Source organism: Drosophila arizonae, chromosome 5 (assembly GCF_054131065.1).
Source record: "Drosophila arizonae isolate 15081-1271.41 chromosome 5, UAZ_ARI_1.0, whole genome shotgun sequence".
Classification (NCBI taxonomy): domain Eukaryota; kingdom Metazoa; phylum Arthropoda; class Insecta; order Diptera; family Drosophilidae; genus Drosophila; species Drosophila arizonae.
Window position 1 is genome coordinate 4,641,030 of NC_142925.1, and position 23,506 is coordinate 4,664,535.

The following is a 23,506-nucleotide window of genomic DNA, read 5'->3' on the forward strand; positions in this document are numbered from 1 at the left end:
TCTTCTGTTTTTGGAGTCAGCCTTGATAGATGCTGCCTAACGGCTGCGGGCGTTGAGCAGCGCAGGGGCGTGCCAGCAGCTGCAGCAGCAGCAGCAGCAGCAGCAGCAGCGGCAGCAGCAGCCAGAGCAACAACAACCGTTAGCTGACTTGTGAGCTTAAACCTCATTTGCATGCCACAAACTGGGCCAGAACTCTGCTTCAGTTGCTGCCGCAGTTCTTGCTGCTGCGCATTAGCATTAACCCAGTTCGCAATTGCAAAAATTGCGACCTGGCGCTAGCAATGACCTTGCCAGCGTTGAGAGGATCAGTCAACTGATCCGGCTCAACTGTTGAGAGCAGGCAGCAGGAAACGGACAACAACAGCGATAGCGACAACTCATTAACAACAAACGCCCGCACAGCGTGTGGCACCTGTACAGGTAAAACTGATTATAATTAACAGCAGCGAGCCCATAGACAAACGACACCAAATGCAAATTGTTTGACATTCAATTGAGCTGCTGCCGCTGTCGCTGCCGCTGCTCGGATTAGTGCAAAAACGGAAACTGGAGCGCTAAAGTGTGAAGACTGTACAGGTTGCATGCGGCGCAGCGTCGAATCCTTTTACCTTGCCTCATTTAAAAGGGTATCTGCGGCGCATGAAATTCTGAAAAACGGGCCAAAAACAGAAATTAAAAGCGCAGCCGCCTCTCATCATCATCAACCCACACACACACGCACACACATACATATATATATTTTTAAGCAGACTTTAAAGATGCCGCCGATGGTTTGAGTGTGGCGCCGTCGACTCAAGACAATATAAATCATATCACTCAAAGGTTGCTCTCGCCCCACTCCATGAGCCAGCCGCATCCTGGCAATTAATTTTATACACACACACACACGCACATATAGATATATATTTGCTTTATAGACCATATGTGTATATATGTATATTTATATAAAAAATCCAAATTGATATCGAATACCAATCACACAAGCTTTGCTTTTCTTCCTAATTCTCTATTTATTTATTTCTTTTTTTTTTATATTTTTTATTTTACAATAATTGCTTGCGTCTAGGACCAAATTTTGAAGTTGATTCCATGTACAGGTGGCTGTTGCTGCTACTGCTGCTGCCGCTGCAACTAACGGTTATCAGTGATATAAATGGCAATTATGTGAGCACAAGCGTCTTCTGTCATCGCCAATGTCCGGCCTATTTGGGATCCGATGGCAGTTGCAATTTAAATTCAATCGCCGCCCAAGGCAAATCAGTGCAAAGCGTTACGGCGGAACGTTTGCAATTGAACCCTGGCTTCATTCTGCTGGAGAGTGTCTTCGTTTGGTTGGGCGCTCGCCTGTTGATTGCCTAGCATCAATTCAACATGGCCTTGTGCTAATTGTGCTACTTATATGGGTAAATATAGTTCGAATTGATAAAACTCTGCAAAATTCAATAAGAATTATTTAGAGTACATGCTGAATTGGGAATACTGGAATCTCTACTATGTTGATGTGTTGTTGTGATATACGTAACTGCTATACACTTTTTGTTTCACTCTCTCACTCACACAGATTAGTTTGCTTTAAATTATTTTTCCAAATCTAATTAAATTGTTCAAATGTGTTTCAATTTTGTTTTCTCCATTTTGTTCACCATTTTTCTCCATTTTCCATACATTTTTTTTTTTTTTTTTTTTTTTGTGCAGCGCCCATGTCGTCGCCCCGTGTCAACATTTTGGGCGCCACAAATGGTGGCAAAATGAAAAAAAAAAAAAACAAAACAAAAAATGCTGACAAATGCTTCCGTCAAAACACAAATTTTAGCTTGGTTGTCATTGTTGTTGCTGTTTACTGTTGCTGTTTACTGTTGGTGTTGCTGTTGCTGTTTAATAATCGAGCATAGGGCACAATGCACAGTGTTACCAAAGTTTGTGAGAAATGTTGGTATTTTTTTTAAGAATGAGAGATGAATAACAATATATTTAAGGAAATTATAAAAAATAACAAATTTTGAAATAGTCATACAGTTTGCATATGTATATAAAAATTAGCTTACTATCACAATTTTCTCTAAATATTACTTTGATAACAATTTAATTTAATAATAATAATTTTTTTTACAGTTCTTATTACAGAAATGTTCAAAGGAGAGCGTTATTCTATGATAATGTTTTGTTTGTTAGTCTTAAGAAGAATCCAGATAGAAGGGCATCAATCGGCAAAAGTTGGATTTTGAGTATTTCGCAATAGCTTGTGTCTTGGCCAAACAACGTACAGCCTGTTATTAATTTCCGTTTTACACTTCCGTATAATTATTTATTAAATTCCTTTATTTACCGAAATTCTCACGGCCAAATATCGTATCGATTGTACTTCAAATAAAAAGTGTAAAAAAAGTATAAATAGAAAAAGAAAACAAATATATATATTTTATTACCTTAATAAAAATATTTTTGAGAACTTGTTAAATATTAGCTATTTCGTTAAGTCAGTAATAGGTGGAAAGTAAAATATTAATTAAAGAATTTAACAGAAAGAAGAAATCATTTTAACTATATAAATATTTAAAAGATATTCTTAAGCGCACTGCAAATCTATTAATAATTCTATATACTAAACTAACTTCAATTAGATTACATTTGTGTTCCTCTAAAAATTATTTAATAAATATTTGACAGCTGCTTGTTAAGTTAAAAGCTTGTTTTGACAGCTTCGACAATTTGCATAGAATTAAATTCGTGCGGAGTAATTATTGTGGCTAGGCCTTTGCCATGGCCTGCGTGACACTGTGCACACTGGCACAGTAGGCTATGCTTATTTGTTATTATTCAACTTAAAATTCGGCCTGTCAAAGTGTGATTTAATGCTGAATTAAACTAAAAGTAAAGTCAGCCATTGAAAAAATGTAAAGAAATGACAAAAAAGCAAAGTGAGAGTGCTCTAGTTGCGAGTGATGGACTTGAACATACCCTGCGCCAAGTGATCAACAACGGGTTCTCTAGTGGACTAACTTACAGCTAAAGATTTTGATGGACCAAGAACCTTTAAACTTGAAAAGTAACACAATTGGGATTTTGGATGAGAATGCTGAATATATGTGAGGAAACTAAATAGGAAATTTCATGAATGGAGTTGCTGAAACTCACGTGATATTATTTTCAAGTAAGTAAAGTTCGATATTATTATCGATTATTTACATAAAACAGAATAAGCGTATGTCGTAAGATTTAAAAGCCTTAGCTCTTAAATTGTGAGAGATTCGAGTATTCATACAAATATATGAACGGATAGCTGGACAACTAGAAAAACAGGTCGAAATCGATTCAAATCTTGATCCTGATATTTCGTTTATATATCCTTCTGGCTGTTACTTACATCTTAGCATAAAGATTACGCCCCGTTCAGTCATATGCAATGGGGTATACACAACGCCGAGTACAATATAATTTAAAACGAATTAAAAGCGCAGTCAAATGTAACCCCAACCTATCCCTCGCCGTCGTCGTCGCAGTCGGAGTCACAGTTTTAAATGTCGGTGGAAACGCTCCCAATCAAAAATAGCAACAAGTTAATTTGAGCCAAACGCCCCCGCCCAGACTAAAAACAAAAAAGAAAAACTTTTCTATTTTTTGATTATGCGTCATTTTAAGTTTTTTTTTTTTAAGTTCTTTGTGCGGGTGTGTGTGCGTAGTTTTTTGAAAAGTCATTAGATAAAATGTGAGCCGCGCAATTTGAATATTTGATGGGACATTGGTTAATTTAAGGTGATAATTGCTTTTTAATGTGACACAACTAAATTTTCGTTCGCTCTGCCGGAAGTTTTTCCTATTTTCCTATGCGCATGTGCAGTCAAGAGGCGCACATACACGAGCACTTGTTACGTGGATGGGCAGGTAACAACAATGACAACGGCAACAGCAGCAGCAACCACAACAACAATAACAACAACAACTCGACTACAAGTGCCAACACAACAAAAAGTGTCAACAATTATTTTCAAATTTGAAAACATTTCATTTTGGGTATATATTTTTTTGTTTCTATTTTTTTTTTTTTTTTTTTTTTTTTTTGGGTGACGCTGTTTGAAAGGTTTCCCAGGTGTGAAATTGTTTAACACCGGAGGTTGAGCTTGTTTGATTTTGGGCTAGAAACCAAAAAGGGTAGCAAACAAGTTTGTTGCCTAAGTCTTTCGTTTTGCAAGCCTGCGAGCCAGGCCAGCGGACATTGATTAATTGTCGCCGCAGGAATGCACAAAATTGTGCGGCAAAAGACACTCGTGTACGTGGCAGTGGCACTTGCAACAGCTGCAGCAACAGCAACAGCATCGATACTTTTCAATGAACACATCAACAAATGAGCAAGTGGCGCTGCACAATTTATTGGCATTGACGACGTCCAATGGCGTCCAATTAACACAGGATGCTCGAAGCGCCAGCCCGCCAGCCAACTGTCCACCCGTCCACCCGTCCAGCCGTCCATCCAGCCACCAGCGACGTTTCTTTCTTGCTTGAAAGATGCCGCCCCAGAGCCAGCTTCAAGCTGTGCTCCGAGTGCAATGAAGTCGTAAACTCTGATTTATTTCGAATTGTATGTCAATACAGAGAGTGAGTGAGTGAGTGAGCGAGAGAGCGCGAGTGTGGGGAGAGTGAATGAGACGGAGAGCCACAACAACTGGCAGCAGCAACAGCTCCACTGCCTCGCTTCCTTTGGCAGCCTCGGCTAATGCTTCACCACAGGCGGTCCCCATGGCCCGCTGTAGCCTGACCCAATTTGGCGCCTGCTGCGGCGCTTTCATCAGCGACTCCTCGTACATCATAAACAAATTCATAAAAAAGTTCGCCCTACAGCTTCCCAAGCCATCGAGGAGATGCATGCATAAAATTTATGGCGTTGAAAGGCGCATCGAATGGATTTTTAGTTTTCTTCTGTTAGTTCTTCTGTGTGTTCAGTTGGTTGTTAGCTTCTAGTTGTTGTTGTTGTTATTGTTACTGTTGTTATTGCTGTGAGGTCAGCCTGTAGTTTGTTGTTTTTTTTCCTCCTTCTTTTTGCTACTAGAGCGCACTCATTAAAATGTAATTTGAGCGCGTTGTTTCGCATTTCATTTGGTCAAGTGAGCAGGCAACAACAACAACGTCGTCGTCGTCGTCGTCAGTTTCCATTTCACTTCATTGAGCTTGCATCAACCCCCAAAATAATAAAGTGAGACATGCTCCTGCTCGCTCTAGCTGCTGTGGATTTGATTGATTTATAGACGCTAGCCATCTCTCTCGCGCTCTCTCAGCTCTCGAGCTCTCTTGCCTGCGTGCCTTCAGCTCCTTTCAGTATGTGTGTGCATGCGTGTGTGTGTGTCCCTCTCGTCATTTGTGGCACATTATTATTTAAATGATAAATTGTATTGCCCGTCAACTTTGGCTTAAAGAGAGCGGGCCAAAGGCAGCGACCGGCACTGAAGGACGGCGAGCGAGAGGGCAAGTGGGGTCGCTCATTGCTTTTCATTTGCTTTTATTGCTCGCTTTTCGTAGGTGTTTCCTTGTTGCCTGCGTTTCTTCTACTTCTACATTCATTTTTTTTTTGTTCTTTTGGTACGCCTTCGCCGTGACCTCTTCTCAATATTGTGAAGAACCCTTGACGTTTTGCGCTTTCTAGCTGACCCCTTCTCCCGTCCTGTGGGCGTTTTGCTGTGCATTTCAAATTTTCCGTTGATTTTGGGGTCGTTTGTGTTTCGTCTTCTTCTTTTTTTCTTCTTGTTGGTCTTTAGCTTACCTTCTTTTTGGCCTAGGCCCAACAAAATTAATCGTCTCATTTGTCCAACATTGCATTGCATTGACGGCACTCGGCTTTCATTTCTGGCCACTAATGTTATTTGGTAATAAAATCGATTAGGCTTCCGTATTCGAATGCTACGTTTATTTAGTGGGTGATTTGTTCTGTTTTTTTTTTGTGTGTTATTTTTTCCTGATTTAGTTACTGGGGCGTCTACATTAAGTGAGACATCAATGAGAAAAGTGCAGAGCTTGTTCATTTATTTACTTATTTAATTGATTAAGTAGAGCACAAGGCTAGAGCTCGTATTAGGGAATGGCTTTAATATTGTGTATACAGAAGATTTGCTTGCTTAATAATATTTATGTAAGATATACATACATATTTTTTGTGCTTGTAAAAATTCGTAGCTAAATATACTTTTTCTATGATTTAAATATTTTCTACATTATAATATTTATATACAATTGCTAATTAACTTAATACGCTCTCACAATCTGTCCATTTTTTTTATAAACATTTAAAATATTTTAAAATAAATTATAATATTTATGTGATATAATTTTATCGATATCAACTTCGAAAAAGTTTAGAAAAATGTTAACATAAACTGATACATATTTACTTATATACAATACATACATATTGAACCAGGCAACTCTTCTAAATTCGTCAGAAAACAATTCAATTATTATAATCAAAATAATATTAATATTTTAGCTCTATATGTATATTCAAACTCAACTCTATTAATATGTCTGCACTTCATAACCAGACAGTTTGGTTCGACTTCTCTGAATCATTAAGCCGATCAAGTTATTAATTAGCCTATGGCAGCTACTAATAAAACATGAAATATTTGATATAAACTTTTAGACAAGTTAATTTAATGGCCATTTGTTGTAAAATTGACTTGCTAACGCGTTGATTTGACATATTTGCACTGCACGTGTTTTGCAATACGATTTAGGTGCAATTATTTGGAAGAGACAGCAAACACACAGACACACACGCACACAAATACACACACACACATACACACATCGCTCAGATTGTAGTGGGAAAGTAAGCAGTGGCCAGAGCCAATCATAATTTGCATTTAATAAATATTTCATTAACTAATTGCAACAATTACGTGCATTTTACTTTACTGCCCTCAAATTAGTGCAGTCCGAAGCGGTTTGTGTTAGGGATTACGGTTTTAATCGGATCAGCCAATCGTATTGAGCCGATGCACGTTTCTTGTCTCTAACAATAAGACTGCGCTTTACTTGGCCCGGCTAATTGCCTAGCCTTATGAATATGTAACAGCAATAGCAACGGCAACGGCAACGGCAGAAACTACAACAAAAAAACCCAGTCAAAGCGGAAATCCTCCTACGGGGCGCACAGGTGACAACTTCTGTGCGGGCGTGTGGAGGGGCGCAAGCCGTATAGCTCACAGCTTGCGCGGCTCTGTTAAAGGTTCTGCTTGTCTTCAAAAAGTGACCCGGCATCGGGCGCCGTCTTGTGAATGAAAACGGCTCGGCTTGTCGCGCTGAATGCTGTAGAGCGCGCGCTGCAAAGCGACAGCGACGTGTCGCCATTTTGAATTTGTTGCTCAGCAGTGGGCGGCGTCAGAGCGATAGCAAGAGAGCGAGAGAGCGCAGACGCAGGCGCTCTCTGCATACATCTACGCTGACTTGTGTATGTGTGTGTGCTGCGCTGGGGGCGTGTATAGCACAGCACATGTGTATTGGTGACTGAGCGAGCGTACATGTGTGCATATCTGTGTGTGTGTGAGTCTGTGCTTGTATTGTATTTTAGTACCTGTGCCGTTGGAGCGACGTCAAGTTGTGGGCCAGTTTGACTGGTTTGTTGCCTTTTGTTGTTGCTGTCGCCTGTCAAGTTGCTCAGTTTGGGCAAGTAGATGGCGCTAGTTGTCTTCAAGTGGCTTTAATATTAAAGTCAAGCCCTAAAAACTTTAGTTGTTCCAAACTATTTCGATGTCTTAACAAAGACATAAAATTATATAAAATCTAAATCAATTTTTATAGTTTCAGAAATTTCCAACACATTGATAACAAATGATTTGTACATTTACATGTTTTAATTATATAAACAAATGCCTTTGGTTCAGGGTATTCATCCAAATGCAACTGTTGATTGCGTGTCGCTGAAAAATAGCAAAATAAAACCAAAATTACAGGTTCAACAATCAATTTAATAATTGAAGCTTTTGCATTTAATCAACATTATTTAAAATGTCAAAATATTTGCACTTTCAATGGCAGCGAGCGTCGCCGTCGCCGTTACCGTCGTCGTCCAAAAACCGTAAAGCCCAAAGAATGCCAGCTCGAAAAAATATAAAACAAAAATTTGCATACAAATATAAATGTTGATAATGTTGTAAATCCCCCAAAGAGGGCCGCTGCTGCTGCTATTGCTGCTGCTAGCCACGCCTCAAGTGGGTGGCTGGAAGGGGGCGCCATAAAACTAGACGAGTGCCAACTACAAAGTTGATATAACATACAACAACAACAGCGAAAAGAAAAGAAAAGAGAACACAGAAACACAACCGCACAATCCGCTTGGGGGCGCCCCTCGTCTGCGCCGTCTCCATTGATAAAATTTATGGTATTGGTGTGGTTTCAACACCAACCGCTGCCGCGACAGCTCACACCGATACACACACACACGCCAAGCGGCGGCAGCGACGCGACGTCAAACCGGTTGTCTGCCCTGCCATTGGTTTCGGTTTGGCAGCGCAGGCAAACAACAGTTGCCGTCTTGCTCGCACTCGCGCGCTATCATGCACAGCCGTTGCGCTCGCACGCTACAGCGACAACGCCGCAAAGCGACATCTGCCGGTTTTTGCGGCACTAACGACAGCGCAGTCGGGCAGCGCGCAATCGCAGCGCTGAGCTCGTACCTAGTCGTATACGCACTTTGTTCGTGGTTGGTTCGTTGTTGCTGTCGCTCGTCGCAGCGCCGTTCGCCCGGTTCGTTTCGAGCTCTCGATTCACACGATTTTACGTTTTACGCTAGATTCCAAGCGCTGCTACGGCTGGAGATTCTCTCTACTGGGATTCTAAATAATAAAAATATTTACATACCTACATATTACATATATCTATATGCACATATATCGCGTTATCGTTCGCGTTGCCGTCGCGCAAATTGCAAATTGCAAATTGAGAAAATAAAAATTACATAGATTGTTGTTCAGTGTGTCGCTCTTTTGGCTTGGAGTGTGTGCATTTTATTCCTGAATGCCAATTAAATGCGCGCAGCAGCAGCAACAACAACAACAACAAAGAGAAATAAGATAAATAAATAAAATAAATAAAAGGCATTCAAATACAAATTGTTACAAGTGGTGTCAACAGCAGCTACAACAGCAACAGAGCAGCAGCAACAGCAACATCATCATCAATAACAACAACAACTACTACATCATTATTATTAAAAGGGTGACCCAAATCTGCGAGTGCAACAATTCTCGAGTGCAAAAATAAAAGTATAAAATTTGAGAGCTAGAGAAAGAGAGAGAGAGAGAGAGAGATAAATACAAAGTGCTTACGCTACAAATGCTGTTAAGGATTTACGCGCTTAACTCAACCAACTAACTAACTAATATAAACTTGTTTAATGTGCAATTAAAACTAAAGTACACACATACACACACAGCTCACATACACGCTCTCCCACACACACACACACACACGTAGAGACAGCCGTAATTTGTTGTCTTTAGCATTTTGATTTTTTTTCGCGGGCGCACGTGTCAAAAAGTAAAGCCGCCAAAATTCTTGATAAAGTGGCCTCAATAGGCGCCAACACGCTCAATTTTACGGATTTAGGGAGCCCCTACGAGGGGCCTCCCAGCACCCCACAGTCGGGCATGGATGCACCAGATGCACCGCATACGCCCAAATATATGGACGGCGGTAGCACGGCAGCCGTTAGCGCCAGCATAACACCTGGCGTTAATATACCTGGCAAATCAGCATTTGTGGAGCTGCAGCAGCATGCCGCCGCCGGGTAAGTACAATACAAACAAAGATGCAAACAACATGCCACAACATCTCCTCTTGCCTAAGCTGCATTTTCATTGTTTTGCCTATCAAATGACAAATGAAGGACAAATGCAACTGCCTGACTGATTGACTGACTGACAACTGTCTAACTGACTGACTGATTGACTGACTAACTGCACTCAGACACTGACAACTGTTCGTCCCCTGCAATGCACTAAATTCAGCTCCGTTCAGCATTTCGATTTGTCTTTTTGTTATCAGCTTCGCGTCATCAGCTCTTTATATAACACACCCAAAAAGTAAAGCCAGGCTACAAGACATTCACTAGGGCGTTACCCCACATCTTTATAAGACTTTAATTTGGCTCAATCGTATTGATTGCTGTGCTTAGCTCTAGTTTCCTGATAATATGCAAAATAATCAAGCGTAGCTAGACATGATCGTAGATAAAGTTAACTAAAGCATTTTATTATGGCCAAAGTTACTGTAGGTAAGAGATAATATATAATATTATTGACAAATATAGAAGCATTGATTTCCATATATAATATTCCTAAATGTTTTCTCCATAAAATGAATATATAATATACTTTGATATTATTATAGGATATATACATAAAAACTTAAAATATTCTAGAAATATTTTAAGTGCTCTTCAAAAGATACAAAAATTCTTTAAAACTTGCAGTAAAATGGATTTAATAAATGAATTTATTTTTGACGGTTAAAAATAAAAGCTTCCTAGCTTATCAAGTATACAAATAGTTAGGAGCTTTTTTTTTTAATTCAATTCGCATTTATATAAGATTATACAAAAATGCAACAAATTTTAGAATTGGAAGCTCGAAGCCTATTAATTATTTTTGTATTATTCCCTTTATAATACGTTACGACCTTTTAATTGAACATAAACAAAAAATTATTTTTGAATAATTTTTTTGATAGTAAGTCATTTAATGACGCTTCCAAAACAAGCTCAGAAAATCTGAACGTAATCAAAATATGTCTGAGAATATAAACAAATATATGTATATAAATATATTTATAACAATAAAATATAAATATGCAAATATATAAAATACATAAAAAATCATTTTACATTATGCAAATTAATAACTTCTATATAAGCAGAGTTATGTAAAACAAAAATTAGTATAAAACAAAATGGAATATATTGAGTTCTGGTCTAGACTGGTTGAAAGCAAAAACAAGTTTTGTTTTGCAATATAATAAATATATAAATATAAATAAGAATTAAATATAATATACAAATATTTCAGTTACCTGCTGTAAGAATGCCGTCGTTCATAATATATATGCTCGGAAGCCTTTCCGACAGCTTTCAATCTGTAAACACAATTCGAATTATCATATTTATATATTTTATACAATTTATGGACTCTACTTAAGCTATCTATATTAATATATGGCTAATGATACGTCCATGGACAGCTGTCAATGCATTTGCCTTTTATCTGAATAACAATCTTTTGTAAATGTTGCTTTACCGCGGGCTACGAAGTGCCAAAGTTGTAGCTCAGTATCAGATTGCTGAAACAAAGATATGGCCACTATATACTTAAACATGTTCGATGTGTATTTTTATCAGTTTATGGAAAACATTTATCTATATATGGGATGAATGTATATGTCGATATATACGATGTATATACATTTATATGTACATATATCGCCCTTTTTATCAATTGAAGTGTTCTTTGCAGTTTTTGTTTCTTGATTGACGAAGTCACTTGTTGTAGTTATTGTATATATAGCGTATATATGTATATATACCCCTAGTTCCCTGTTGTATCGGTGCTATGTTTTTATGCTGGTGTCGCCCGGCTTAGGGCTTTTTGGACTCCCTTTTACAAAAGCCCAGCGGCAATGAGCGGAAGCCAAAAATAAATTCAATTAAGTGCAGTTTAGCAAACGGCGGACTTTAACTTGTATGCACACTGTACTCCATATGGGTAAAAACTTCGATTGAGGGTAAATATTATTTATGCTAGTTGCGTGGAGGGCTTCCATGACCCTCTCTCCCTCTCTCCCCCTCTCACTCTCTATCGGGCTGCTCAAATTGTTTTTGCAACGCACGATTCGATTTTTCATTATACATATTTCATTGCATTTTTGCGTTTTTGCGGTTTTGCGTTTTGTGGTTTGTCATATTTTTTTCTCTTATTTTTTTTTTTTTTTTTTGTTTTTTTTTGTTTTTTGTTTTTCATTTCTTGTGGTGCGTGTGCAACTCCAAAGTGGTTCGCTGGCTGCCATATTGTCGGAGTTCGAGCTGCGGTTTCACTCTGTCAGTTGCCAGTTGCCAGTTGTCAGTCAGTTGCATTTCGTGTTGTTGTTTCCGTTTCCGTGTTGCCTTTTGGCCCGCTTTGTATTGAATATTTCATGGCTTATTATTGGGCAATCGCTTAGAAATTGTGCCCAAAGAAGAACTCGGAAAGCCAAACTCCCTGGGAAACTGTTCAACTGTTCAACTGCTCAACGATTCGACAGCAAAACTTTAAGCTTGCCTCCGTTCGAAAAGTGTTAACAAAATATTTACTACTACTATTGATTTTCGGTCTCCCTTTAATGAAGTCAGCGCAAAAGTTTGTCATATTAAATCCCGATTTTGATTTTCAGTCTTTTTTTTCTTGTTGTTGTGAGAAATAAAGTTTCGTTTCGACGCTTTGTGCATTAAACATGATAGTTTTGCGGCTGAGGTTTCTACTATATTTGTGGGGCGCTGGAATTTAATAGTCGTTGTGCAGCACTGAAAAGTGTACACAAAACACGCAAACTTCTATCGTTATCGTTGTTGTTCTTTTCACATTCATTTGTTGTTCTTTGACCTGAACTGGCGTGCCAAAAGGCCAACAATGAATAGGATATGAGGCACTAGTTCCGATTTGATTTCATTTGATATATGTACGCACATATACATATATATATATATTTATATATTTACTGTATTTATAAATTGCTCGTTCTCTTTACAGTTACGGCGGCATTCGCAGCACGTATCAGCATTTTGGTCCACAGGGCGGCCAGGATTCCGGCTTCCCGAGTCCACGCAGCGCTTTAGGCTATCCATTCCCGCCCATGCATCAGAATTCCTACTCTGGCTATCATTTAGGCAGCTATGCACCGCCCTGCGCCAGTCCTCCCAAGGATGGTAAGTACAAGCAGTACAACTACTCAAAACTAACTTATTTACATATCTCGCCCCATCTCATCTCATTCAGTTCATCTATATTCGCACAGCGCACATCACTTAAGGTTTCGTCTGCTATTGTTGTCTGAAGAGTTGTTCAGCTGGTCAGGCATTGCCTTTGGCCTCTGCTCAAGATCCAACTCAATTCAAGCTCTTTAAATTCGCACTTTTTCGCGACACTTGAGCACAAGTGGACAACGCTCTCTCAAGCGTCATCTAAACAAACTTGACTTTGACATTTCCACGCTGATCAAAAACAAACAGCAAAAACTTTATCAAGTTATTTTTGTAAACCAACAAAAAATCTTAGGTAAATTGCAGAAGCAAAACAAATTCATGTTTCAATTTGTACAAATATAGATAAGCATTAAGCATTCACAAATGCTTATCATTTTCTTAGTTTTTTTTTCACACCATTCCTTTAATCGTATTTTTTTTGTTTCTTAAATTTCCATAACAAAAACTTTATTATGACAAAGCTGGCGACACTTAATTTCATAGCCCATTAGCTTAAACTACTCTTTAAATTCTCACTTGCTTGGCTTCTTTTTATAGAGCCATAATATGGTTTTATATAGATCATTAATTCTTCAATGAACCGGTTCAGAGACGGAATTTCAATTTATATTAATTTACGGTAGTCACAAGATGTTTAAAATAATATTTAGTCCAGAGACGCAAAAAATGTTCTACAAAAATTTAAAATTTCTTAAAATGTATTTAATATAACATATAAGAGCGCATATTAAACAGAATTGTTAGAAAACAATCTGTGCGTAGAAAAAAAAAAAAAAAAAAAAATAGGAAAAACAAGTAAGAAGGCTCCAGTCGAGACTGCTCGACTAGGAGATACCCTGAACCCTCTAAGCTGATATTCTAATTATTCTGCACCTCTTTTATGCACACATACATACACATGCATCCACACTCAGGCATAAGCCTGCGCTCTGCTAACTGCGCAGTAAGCAGCGACTGCGCTTGGGCTGCGCTGCAGTGTGGGCAATATTATGAGAATTTATTTGTCAAATAATTTCTTTTCTAGACACACAATCTTAATGAAACTTTCAGAGCGTAATCATATGGTGAATATGTGTGAGCATTCCAAAGCCCAAGTCTCTAGTACTTGAAATGCGTTTTTTACAAATTGGGGGAGAAGGGGGCGTGGTATCCAAAATCTGTAAATTACAAAATCTTTGTATCGATTAACTTTATATACAACGCAAATTTGAAGACTCCAGGTCTAAAAATGTTCAAATTAGGCTAAAAAAACAAAATCAATTTTTCGATTATTCTCGATAAAAAAGTTATCGGACGATTTATCGAAAAAATAAAGCAAACTCGTACTGCGTATGTTACACACGAGTATGCATGCCAAATTTCAGCTTTCTAGCTCTTATAACTTCTGAGATCGACGCACTCATACGGACGGACGGACGGACGGACGGACGGACGGACGGACGGACGGACGGACGGACGGACGGACGGACGGACGGACGGACGGACAGACGGACAGGGCTATATCAACTCAGCTCGTCGCGCTGATCAAGAATATATATACTTTGTGGGGTCTGCCACGCCTCCTTCTGCCCGTTACATACTTTTTCACAAAACCATTATACCCTGATTTCCCATTTTCAATGGGTTCAGGGTATAAAAAGTAGAAAAAAAAAAAAGAATAGAAATTGATGTCCTTTCTTCTAAGTTACATAAAAACTTTATAAAAGTTTTTTTTTATTTTTCTACCACTAGAGTGATATTATATACAGTGAAAGCATGGGAGAGTATATAAAGGACAGTTGTTGGATAGACTTCAAGTATAGCGCGTCTTTCCTATAGTAAAATATTTATATGAATAAAATTGAAATTGCTAAAAGTATTTTAAATATATGCAAAATTTAAAGTACATGCAAATGTGCAATAAAATATATTTAAAGTAATATTCAAATTTTCAGTATTTTCTATTTAGCTTTAAAGAATTTTTGAAATATTGTTTTAGCTGCTACTCTTTTCTAAGCAATTTGTTTATTTTATTTTATTTATTTTTTTTTTTGCATCTGCTTTTTTAAAGAATTTTTCTCAACACAGGAAATATTGAATTCTATTTCTTTTATATATTCCAACGCAAATTTTAAAGCCTCTCACATGAGCTGTAGTGTAGTATTTTAAAATTTTATTTGGCTTTTTATTTCGTATATAAATTTTAATTTCGATATTCATTGTGGCTGGCATAATTGCGCGCTTGACTGTGACATTTTGTTAACTATCGCATTTTGTTAAACAATTTTGTTGCTGTTTCAGTTTTTTGTATTTTTTTTATTTGTATTTTTTTTTTTTTTTGCTTTTTTATGCGTTTTGGTTGAGCAGTTTTGTACGTAAGTGAAAAGCAATTCATTTTGCCAGCTATTGTTGCCGCCAACACAGAGAAAAGGCTATAGAAGCGTATATATAGATGCATATATACATACATATACATGCATACACATGCTATATGTTAAGTAACGTAGTTTGACATTTTGTCACACATTTATCACACATACGCCACATTGGCTGGGCTGGCTGGAATGCCTTGGGCGTGGGTGGCTTCGCAATTAACCTTGACTCTTGTCAGTCTGTCTATTGGCTACAAAATTTCGTTTATTGTGCTAACAATAACAGCTGTTAGCCAAAATTATTTTGCGCGCCAAAAAGTCTTTAAATACAAATGCCTAAAATTAAATGGCCCACTGGCACACACACACACTCACGCACGTACACACACACACACGCATACGTATGTATGTAATTATAATTGCGGTAATTACGCTTTCGTTTGGCGTAATTAATTACACCATTCTTTGGTGTAGCGCTGCCCCGGCCAGCGACATGTGCAGCAGCAGCAGCTCACACACACACACAAACACACACACACACTTGGGACCTGGTGTCAGTCTGACTAATGGCTTATGTGCTGGGTGGTCAAATATAAGTTAAGGCAATCGCCATCTCGCTCGCACGCAGCCATTTTGTCATTAAAGCGACAGCACGTGCTGCGGCGCCAATATTTTCGACACACACACACATACACACCAATACGCACACGTACTGTCAGGTAAGGGTAACGGTTTCCATATATGGGCGCTTAATAATAGTTGGCTGGATTCGTACACACACACATACACACATATATATATATTTATATTTATATATATATAGATTCGCATGTATTTTTCACAATTAGCTACGTCATGAGCTGCAAGTTGAGTGCTTTGAACTTTTGCTTTTTGTTTATGCGGTAATTGTTAATTAAAGTTAATTGCAAAGCCGTTTACAAGTTACTTAGCGTTCGATTTGGCAGCCCAAATAGCGACTCGCCGCTGCTCTGCTCTGCTCGCTCGTCGGTCTTTCTCTCTATTTGGAGTTGCTCTGTCATGCATTCCGAAGCGCAGCTCATGAATATTTATATAGACAGAGTTATGTCCGCAGTTCACAATCGCAGCGCTTTGCCATAATTCTTATGGCTTATTATAAATTCATCATTGCGGCCCATTTATGTCTGCAGCTCCCTCTTTTTCTGGCGCTCTCAAATATATATATATATATAGATATATATAAATACATACATATACATACATTGTTTTTGCAGACTTTTCAATCTCAGACAAATGCGAGGACTCCGGCCTACGCGTCAATGGCAAGGGCAAGAAAATGCGCAAGCCACGCACCATTTACAGTTCACTGCAGCTCCAGCAACTGAATCGACGTTTCCAACGCACCCAATATCTGGCTCTGCCCGAACGTGCCGAGCTGGCCGCGAGTTTGGGCCTCACGCAAACGCAGGTGAGTTGCATACATACATATAGATATATATATTTAGATATAAAATACTTTGTATAAATATAGATTTATTCGTGATGTGTATAAATATAGAATGAGCTAAGCTTGACATTTGCAGGAGTGAGGCATGAAAGAACATTTGATTATCAGATATAGCCTGTGTATATCTATGAAAATAATGCTGTAGTCTATATATATACACTATATGTTCTTCATACTATATGCTCTCTAGGACTTATATTTTATATATTCTTTATAGACTTTAAATATTCTATATAAATACCCTATGTGTTCTCTATACTCCTCATACTTCCTATACTCTCTGTACTCTTCTTACTCTCTTCTATCTACTTTACACTTACCTATTCCATTCCCTATATACCATATACTGCTCTGTATACTCTACCATCTCTACCCTACATGCTTATCAAGCTTTCATACTCAAGTCAAACTATTTAATAACTTAAAAGCTCTACTCTGCGAAAAAACTGACTTTCATTTAATATGCAAGGGTATACACGGCATATACTCTTACTCTTACCCGCACCAAGTCAAATCCCCAGGTATATAGAGTCCTGCCTCAGGGCGAAAAAGCCAGAAAACAAAACTTCAGCCGCAGCCGCAGCCGCTGGAGCAGCAGCAGCTAAATGCATTTCAAATTGAATTGTTGACATGCCGCTAATGTTGACTGACAAACGAGCCAAGCCAAGCCAACCAACTTGCAAACAACAACAACAACAACTAACTAGACATATGCTAACGCCCACGCCTGTGACATATATATATATACATATGTATGCAGTATATAGATAGATAGATACATGGATACATAGTTACAAGCCGGCAGACAAGCTCTAACGACTGTGTTTAATATCATAATGTATGCGAGCAGAGCTAGCTCTGGCTCTCTTTATTGTTGCTGTTGTTGCATTTTGCACGTGTGTCAATGTCAACTTTTGTATGACGACTCAGCTAAAAACAACAACAACAACAACAATGAGTATCTTGCGAATACACGCGCTGCTGCCCACGACCAAGAGAGAAAGATACAAACATAAAAAATTATAATTGTTATGGAAAAAAAGATATATATGTATATAAAATATATGTAGTATATGTATATAAAACGAGGCCTGCCTGCCATTGTGGCTGCTTTGGCGACACCCACCCAGTTTTTTCAGTTCAAGTTCCAGACTCGTAGTGCCCGAGCCTCTGTCTCATTGTACTTTTTGCCGTTGTTGTTGTTTTTGTTGTTTTGTTTTCGCTACAATAGTTTTCCACATGGAAAGCAAAAGCAAATAAAATAGTTGCAAAAAAAAAAAAAAGTCAAGTAAAAAAGTCAAGTAGAGGAAAAACAAAAGTTGATGTGAATGAGTCTCGTTTTTGAGAAATTTATTGATAGTGGGCGTGGGCTTCCTAATTGAATTAGTGTGCCACAAAAGTTCACGCACACATACACACAGAGAGAGAGAGACTGACAGAAGGGGCACAACTGTGGCATATTGCAAGGCAGCTCAAATGAAACTTGTAAAACAAGTTGAAGACCCTGCTCAGACTGCTGTGTGTGTGTTGCGTGGGTGTTGCTTGGCCGCAAGTTGTTTATCAAGATAGTTATTTGAATACACGGCTTCGTTGCTGCCATGCCACAGAAACCGAAACAGACACGGCGCACAGTTGAGACTCGCCGTCGTCGTCGTCGTCGTCTTGCCTCTGAGGCGGGGCGTGCCACACGGCGGCTGTGTAATAAATTTGTGGCAGGCCAAAAGCCGTTTACTTAGTCACCCCATAAACGCTGATTTACAAGAGGGCAAAGCACCCAGCGTCCTAGAGAGAAAGAGAGCGAGAGCGAGAGCCAGGCTCCATAAAATGTGCCAGCAACAACAACAACAACCGACAGAGTCAACTGGCAGCTGTCAATCGATGTCCGCATTGTCAGCGCATGCAGTTTTCTACTCAAATTTTTTTTGGCGAGCTAGCTAACTAAATAAACAGCCACGCCCACTGTACCACAGGCCGCATGCACACTGCCCACGGGCGACACAATCAATTTGCTTTATCTGCTCTGACCCTGCAATAAATACCCAAGGTAGGGTTAAGCACAAAATTTAATTTATGACTGCAACAAAGGGTGTTTTTTTTCCCACTGTATTTTTTTTTTGGGCTAACTGTTTCTCTGCTGGGGGCCAGTAGCTGGTCAGCTATGCAGTTCCTTCTGGCCAGAGTCCTGTCTGTCCGTGCGGACTTTCGCTTTCGTGGCACGGCGCGTGTTAATTAAAACCGCCCTCAAAGTTAACTTTGGCAGCCGCAACGGAAGTTTTTTATTGATTTGCTAGCGAACATCTACAGCTCAGCTATAAAGCTATAGCTATAGCTAAATTGTAATCGTTATTGTTGTTGTTGTTGTTGTTGCTGTTGCTGTTGGCCACGCCAATGTTTGAGCCGTGCAAACAAACTATTGTGCTTTGGCTTAAGATTTATGCGTTACACAAACAACAACTGCATTGGCCACTCGAGCGCCAGCCGCAGCCCCAACCCCAGCGTCAGCAAACATGGCTTAATGGCCTTCAGCGGGCAACGCCGGGCAACTTGGCTAAATTAAAGCTTTAAGAGGTCTCTAAGTTTTCAGCTATATACTTACTTCTTTTTGGCTAAGCTTAAGCCACAATTGTCGTAAATTAGGCAATGCTAAGGGACTTGGATATTGGCTGTAATGTATTTCAAGTAGCAATATAGGATAATTAATTATTAGATGTCCATTAACTCAAATTTCTTACTCAGACTATCTTAACTGGGCTAATAGTTAGGCTAGGCTCAGGAAATTTGATATACTTCTATACTATAAGCTTTCTTTAGCATTTATATAGTCATAAGCCCTATCTAACTACTATATTATATAGATATTTGTAGAGTTTTATGTGAGAAATCGAGTTGCAGTTGCATCTAATTCAATTTGACTCTTCAATTTATATAGGCTTAGCACTAAGCTGAGATATTTTTGATATATTATCATAGAATTCTCATCAAAAGCTAGCCCCAGCAAAGAGTAGTTAAGATAACTATTCCAAACAGCATTTAAACATGTTAATATCCTAGTTATATTAGAGTATTTTGATTTGTAGCTTTGCATCTGCATACTGTATAGTTAACAAGATTTATATATATAAAATTATAGTCAAGGTGCTCAACTAAACTTTAGTATTACGTATTAAAGTTTAGTATTGTGCTATAGCTCTTCACCTAAATAGATTTATATATATCACACATATATGTATATATACCTCACTCACACACACTAGAGTATTAGAACTTCAGTAGTTTTCAATCGTTTATTTCTCTTGCTTTTTTCTATCGTTTTTTTGGGGCGTATTATGCAATGTAGTAGTTGTTGTTGTAGTTGCTTTTGTTGTTCTTAAAGTTTTGCATGCTGAATGCTTTTTTGCATTTTACAAAATGCTGGCAGGCAATGTTATTGTAGCTATTGTTGTTGTTGTTGTTGTTGTTATTTTTGTAGCTGAGAGCTCTCGACTCACGGCTGACACTGACAGCTCGTCGTTGTCGTTGTCGTTGTCGCTGTCGTTGTTGTCCGGCCTCAATCTGGCGACACGTTCTAACACCTGCTAATGAAAAATGCAACAGCAATGGTCTATGGCTTTATAGATATGGCTATAAAACTATACGATAATATACTTTGCTCAAAACTGTGGCACATTTTGCTTGGCTTTTAGTTTTTGCCGCGTTTCGTATTTTTTTATAGCCTCTGGTTTTTTTTCTTCTTTTATATATGTATATGTATGTATATATGTACATATATGTATATATTTTAGTGCTGGCTGCAAAATATAATTATGGTAATTTCATTATTATTATTTTTTGCGTCTTCTGCTGCTGCTGCCTCTGCTGCGGCGGCTGCAAAGAGTGTATATAAAACGAGTTTCTGCCGTTGGCCGTCAGCTGGCTGCCCCCTCGACCTCCCCCTAGTTGAATCTCTCACTTGGCTTTAAGTACTTGGCGCACTTGTAGTTTGATTTTGAAAGTGCATCCGGTGACTGTTTCGCCAGATCAATATACTATATAGCAATATATATATATATATATGCTGCATACGTACTGTGTGTATGTATGTATGTCTCGCTGTCTGTCGCTTTCGCTTTGATTCAGTTTCAATTAGACCTAAATACTGGCTACTGTTTTCCTTCTTTCTGTTGTGTGTGTGTATGTTTTATTTCTTGGCTTACACCGCCTGCCGCCTAATTGAATAATTACATAGAACGTTGGCAGCTGATCGCCAATGCTTCAATATCAAAAACAAAAAAATATACACCCAAAACCAAAGCAAAAAAGAAAAACTCACATAAAAACTCAAGCACCAAAAACTCAAACTCGAAGCTGACAGCGCGAGACAAACGCAAACACTCTAAAAAAAACAGATATATATATACATATATGTGTGTGCATATATATAATATAAATCAGAAAGAGCCGAAATTAAACAGCGCTGCTGCCCGTGCGAACCGCTCAACGAGCTGATCTGAAAAGCGAAAAGAGAACCTTTTAAACTGCGTGTTTATGAGCTCATATCGGCACATTTTGATCTGGCTGCGGCTGTGGCTGCGACTGCGACTGCGGCTGTGCTCGCCCGCCTGCCAGAAAAGGGCGCAACGGCTGAAACCGAATTGTAGGAGGCCACGCTCGAAAAGTCTCGCAAAACAAAGGATTTTTGAGGATTTTGGCAGCAACATCAAGTTTATGTTTAGCAGATGAACTGCCAAAACGGCGCTTGTAGAAGCTCTTCAACATTCAAAAGACTCCACAGAAAATGTTCGTAATGAAAAAATGGAGAAATATTCCCAAAAAAATAAAAAAGTGCTACTTGGTCTTCAGATAATAATTAATCTTGACAAAAACAATAAACGATAGAATGGTATAATAATAATGAAAATGGAATGATAATAATGATAATGATAATAAAATTAAAATGACAATAATAATAGAAATCAAAATAGCTAACGATCATAAGAAAAGAATATGGATAAAATGGCAATAAAAATCACAGTCATTATGATTAGATTTATTGTAATGATATTAATTACGATTTTAATCATACTAATTTTAATGCTTGTAATGATAATGAAGTGCTAACTATAAAATATATTGGCAAAGGTATATGATCCATGGAACAATTTAAAATCTGTCTAAGAACTAGCACGGGGTATTTACTGTATTTAATTCAATTGTAATGTGCTGCTGAGAATTAGTTAAACATATTATTTAGATAATTTGTACTTATATACAGAATTACAATAAGCTTACAATTTAATAGCAATTAAATAAACTCATAATGTTGCACAGTTCAATTAGTCAGATTGATTAACTTATAAACATTTTCAGCAAATTAATTTTCATTGACGTTTTATTGATTTGCCTCGCATTGCCTTATCACTGCCCCAGCATATACTAACATTTTGCGACTGGCTTGGCTAGCTGCTCTCGGCTGTCTGCAAAAATCAACAACGCCTGCTTTAGGCATGTGTGTGTATATGTGCGTGAGTGTATGTGTGTGTGTGTGCCTTGGCTGCTGCACGCAGACGCAGACGCATCGCCCACGGTGCACACCTTCGCAGCAGCCTTTGTTGCGGCTGTTGTTGTTGTTGTTGTCCCTGTTGCTGCTGCTGCTGCTGCCAGCGATAAGTCTGCTCCACCCCTAGCCCCAAAAGAGCGCTGAGCAAAGGTCATGGACTTAAAAAAAAAAAAAAAAAACACACAAGCAAATTTCAACGGAATTCCAAAGAAACTTTTATAAACATCTCAAAATACTTGCCAAAAAGCATTAAATTATAAATTAATTTAAAGAGCTCGGCGCACAAAATAGTTTTATTGTATTAAGCAAAAAAAAAAGAGCTTAAATAAAAAAAAAAAAAACTAGCACAACTTGATTTAAATAATACAAGTGTCGAGTTAGTATCAGCGGCTAACTTGGAGCGACAGCGAAAAAAAAAAATAAAATAAAATGAAATAAAATGAAAATGAAAAACTGGCTGACCGCATTTAAATGCTCTGGCAACGAACGTGACAGCAGCAGCAGCAGCAGCAACAGCAGTAGCAGCAGCAGCAGACACAGCAGCAACAACAACAACAGCAACAATGACAACAACACATCGTATATCAGTGATTGCCTGATTTACGCGCGCAATGTCAATTAAATTATGGCACATAATACAATGTAACTCAGCAGCCGCAACAACAACAACATGTCTTAATCACACGCACATTGCAATAACAACAACAACAGCAACAACAACTCTGTGTTACCCACCAGCAACAGTTGCTGATCGTCGTCGCCTCCCTATGTCGAAATTTTGCACCGTGTGCTCGCGTAACAGGAACTTTGAATTAAGTTTGATCAGCGCTGTTGCTGTTGTTGTTGTTGTTGTTGCTGTTGCTGTTGCTGTTACTGATGCTGGTACTAGTACCTAATACAACAGCAGAAACATCAGCAACACCACCAACAACAATAGCCAGCAGCCAGCAGCGACAACAAATCAAGTTGCCATTAACAATGATGCATTGCCCGAACTGGAAGCGTAGCTCCAGCTCCAGCTCATCGCATCGACGGGGTGTGGGCACTCAATTTCTCACTCTTCAGTCAGCCTCAATCAGCCTCTCAATCATCAGCAGCAACACACACACACACACACTCACATACACTGACTGAGA

The 23,506-nt window shown here is 38.5% G+C and overlaps 1 protein-coding gene and 1 long non-coding RNA gene across 3 annotated transcripts in view; one reads left to right on the top strand and one right to left on the bottom strand.

Moving 5' to 3' along the window:
• Window positions 1-1,292: 1,292 nt before the first annotated feature.
• Window positions 1,293-3,199, bottom strand: LOC149268384 (uncharacterized). Of its 2 annotated transcripts, none has more exons than XR_016270174.1 (4): window positions 2,959-3,197; window positions 2,427-2,464; window positions 1,558-2,361; window positions 1,293-1,430 (listed from the first exon to the last, which is right to left on the bottom strand). It is a non-coding gene; the product is annotated as an uncharacterized LOC149268384 (long non-coding RNA). The 2 variants fall into 2 exon arrangements; XR_016270173.1 differs by having other exon boundaries at window positions 1,297-1,430; window positions 1,524-2,361; window positions 2,959-3,199.
• Window positions 3,200-8,642: 5,443 nt separating this feature from the next.
• The window catches only part of Dll (homeotic protein distal-less), a 29,955-nt gene continuing 15,091 nt past the window's right edge, over window positions 8,643-23,506 (top strand). The window contains exons 1-3 of the mRNA XM_018013329.2: window positions 8,643-9,775; window positions 12,765-12,940; window positions 16,602-16,795. Of these exons, the coding sequence (XP_017868818.2) occupies window positions 9,636-9,775; window positions 12,765-12,940; window positions 16,602-16,795 (510 nt within the window). The 5' untranslated portion in view covers window positions 8,643-9,635. The remainder of the gene's footprint in view (window positions 9,776-12,764; window positions 12,941-16,601; window positions 16,796-23,506) is intronic.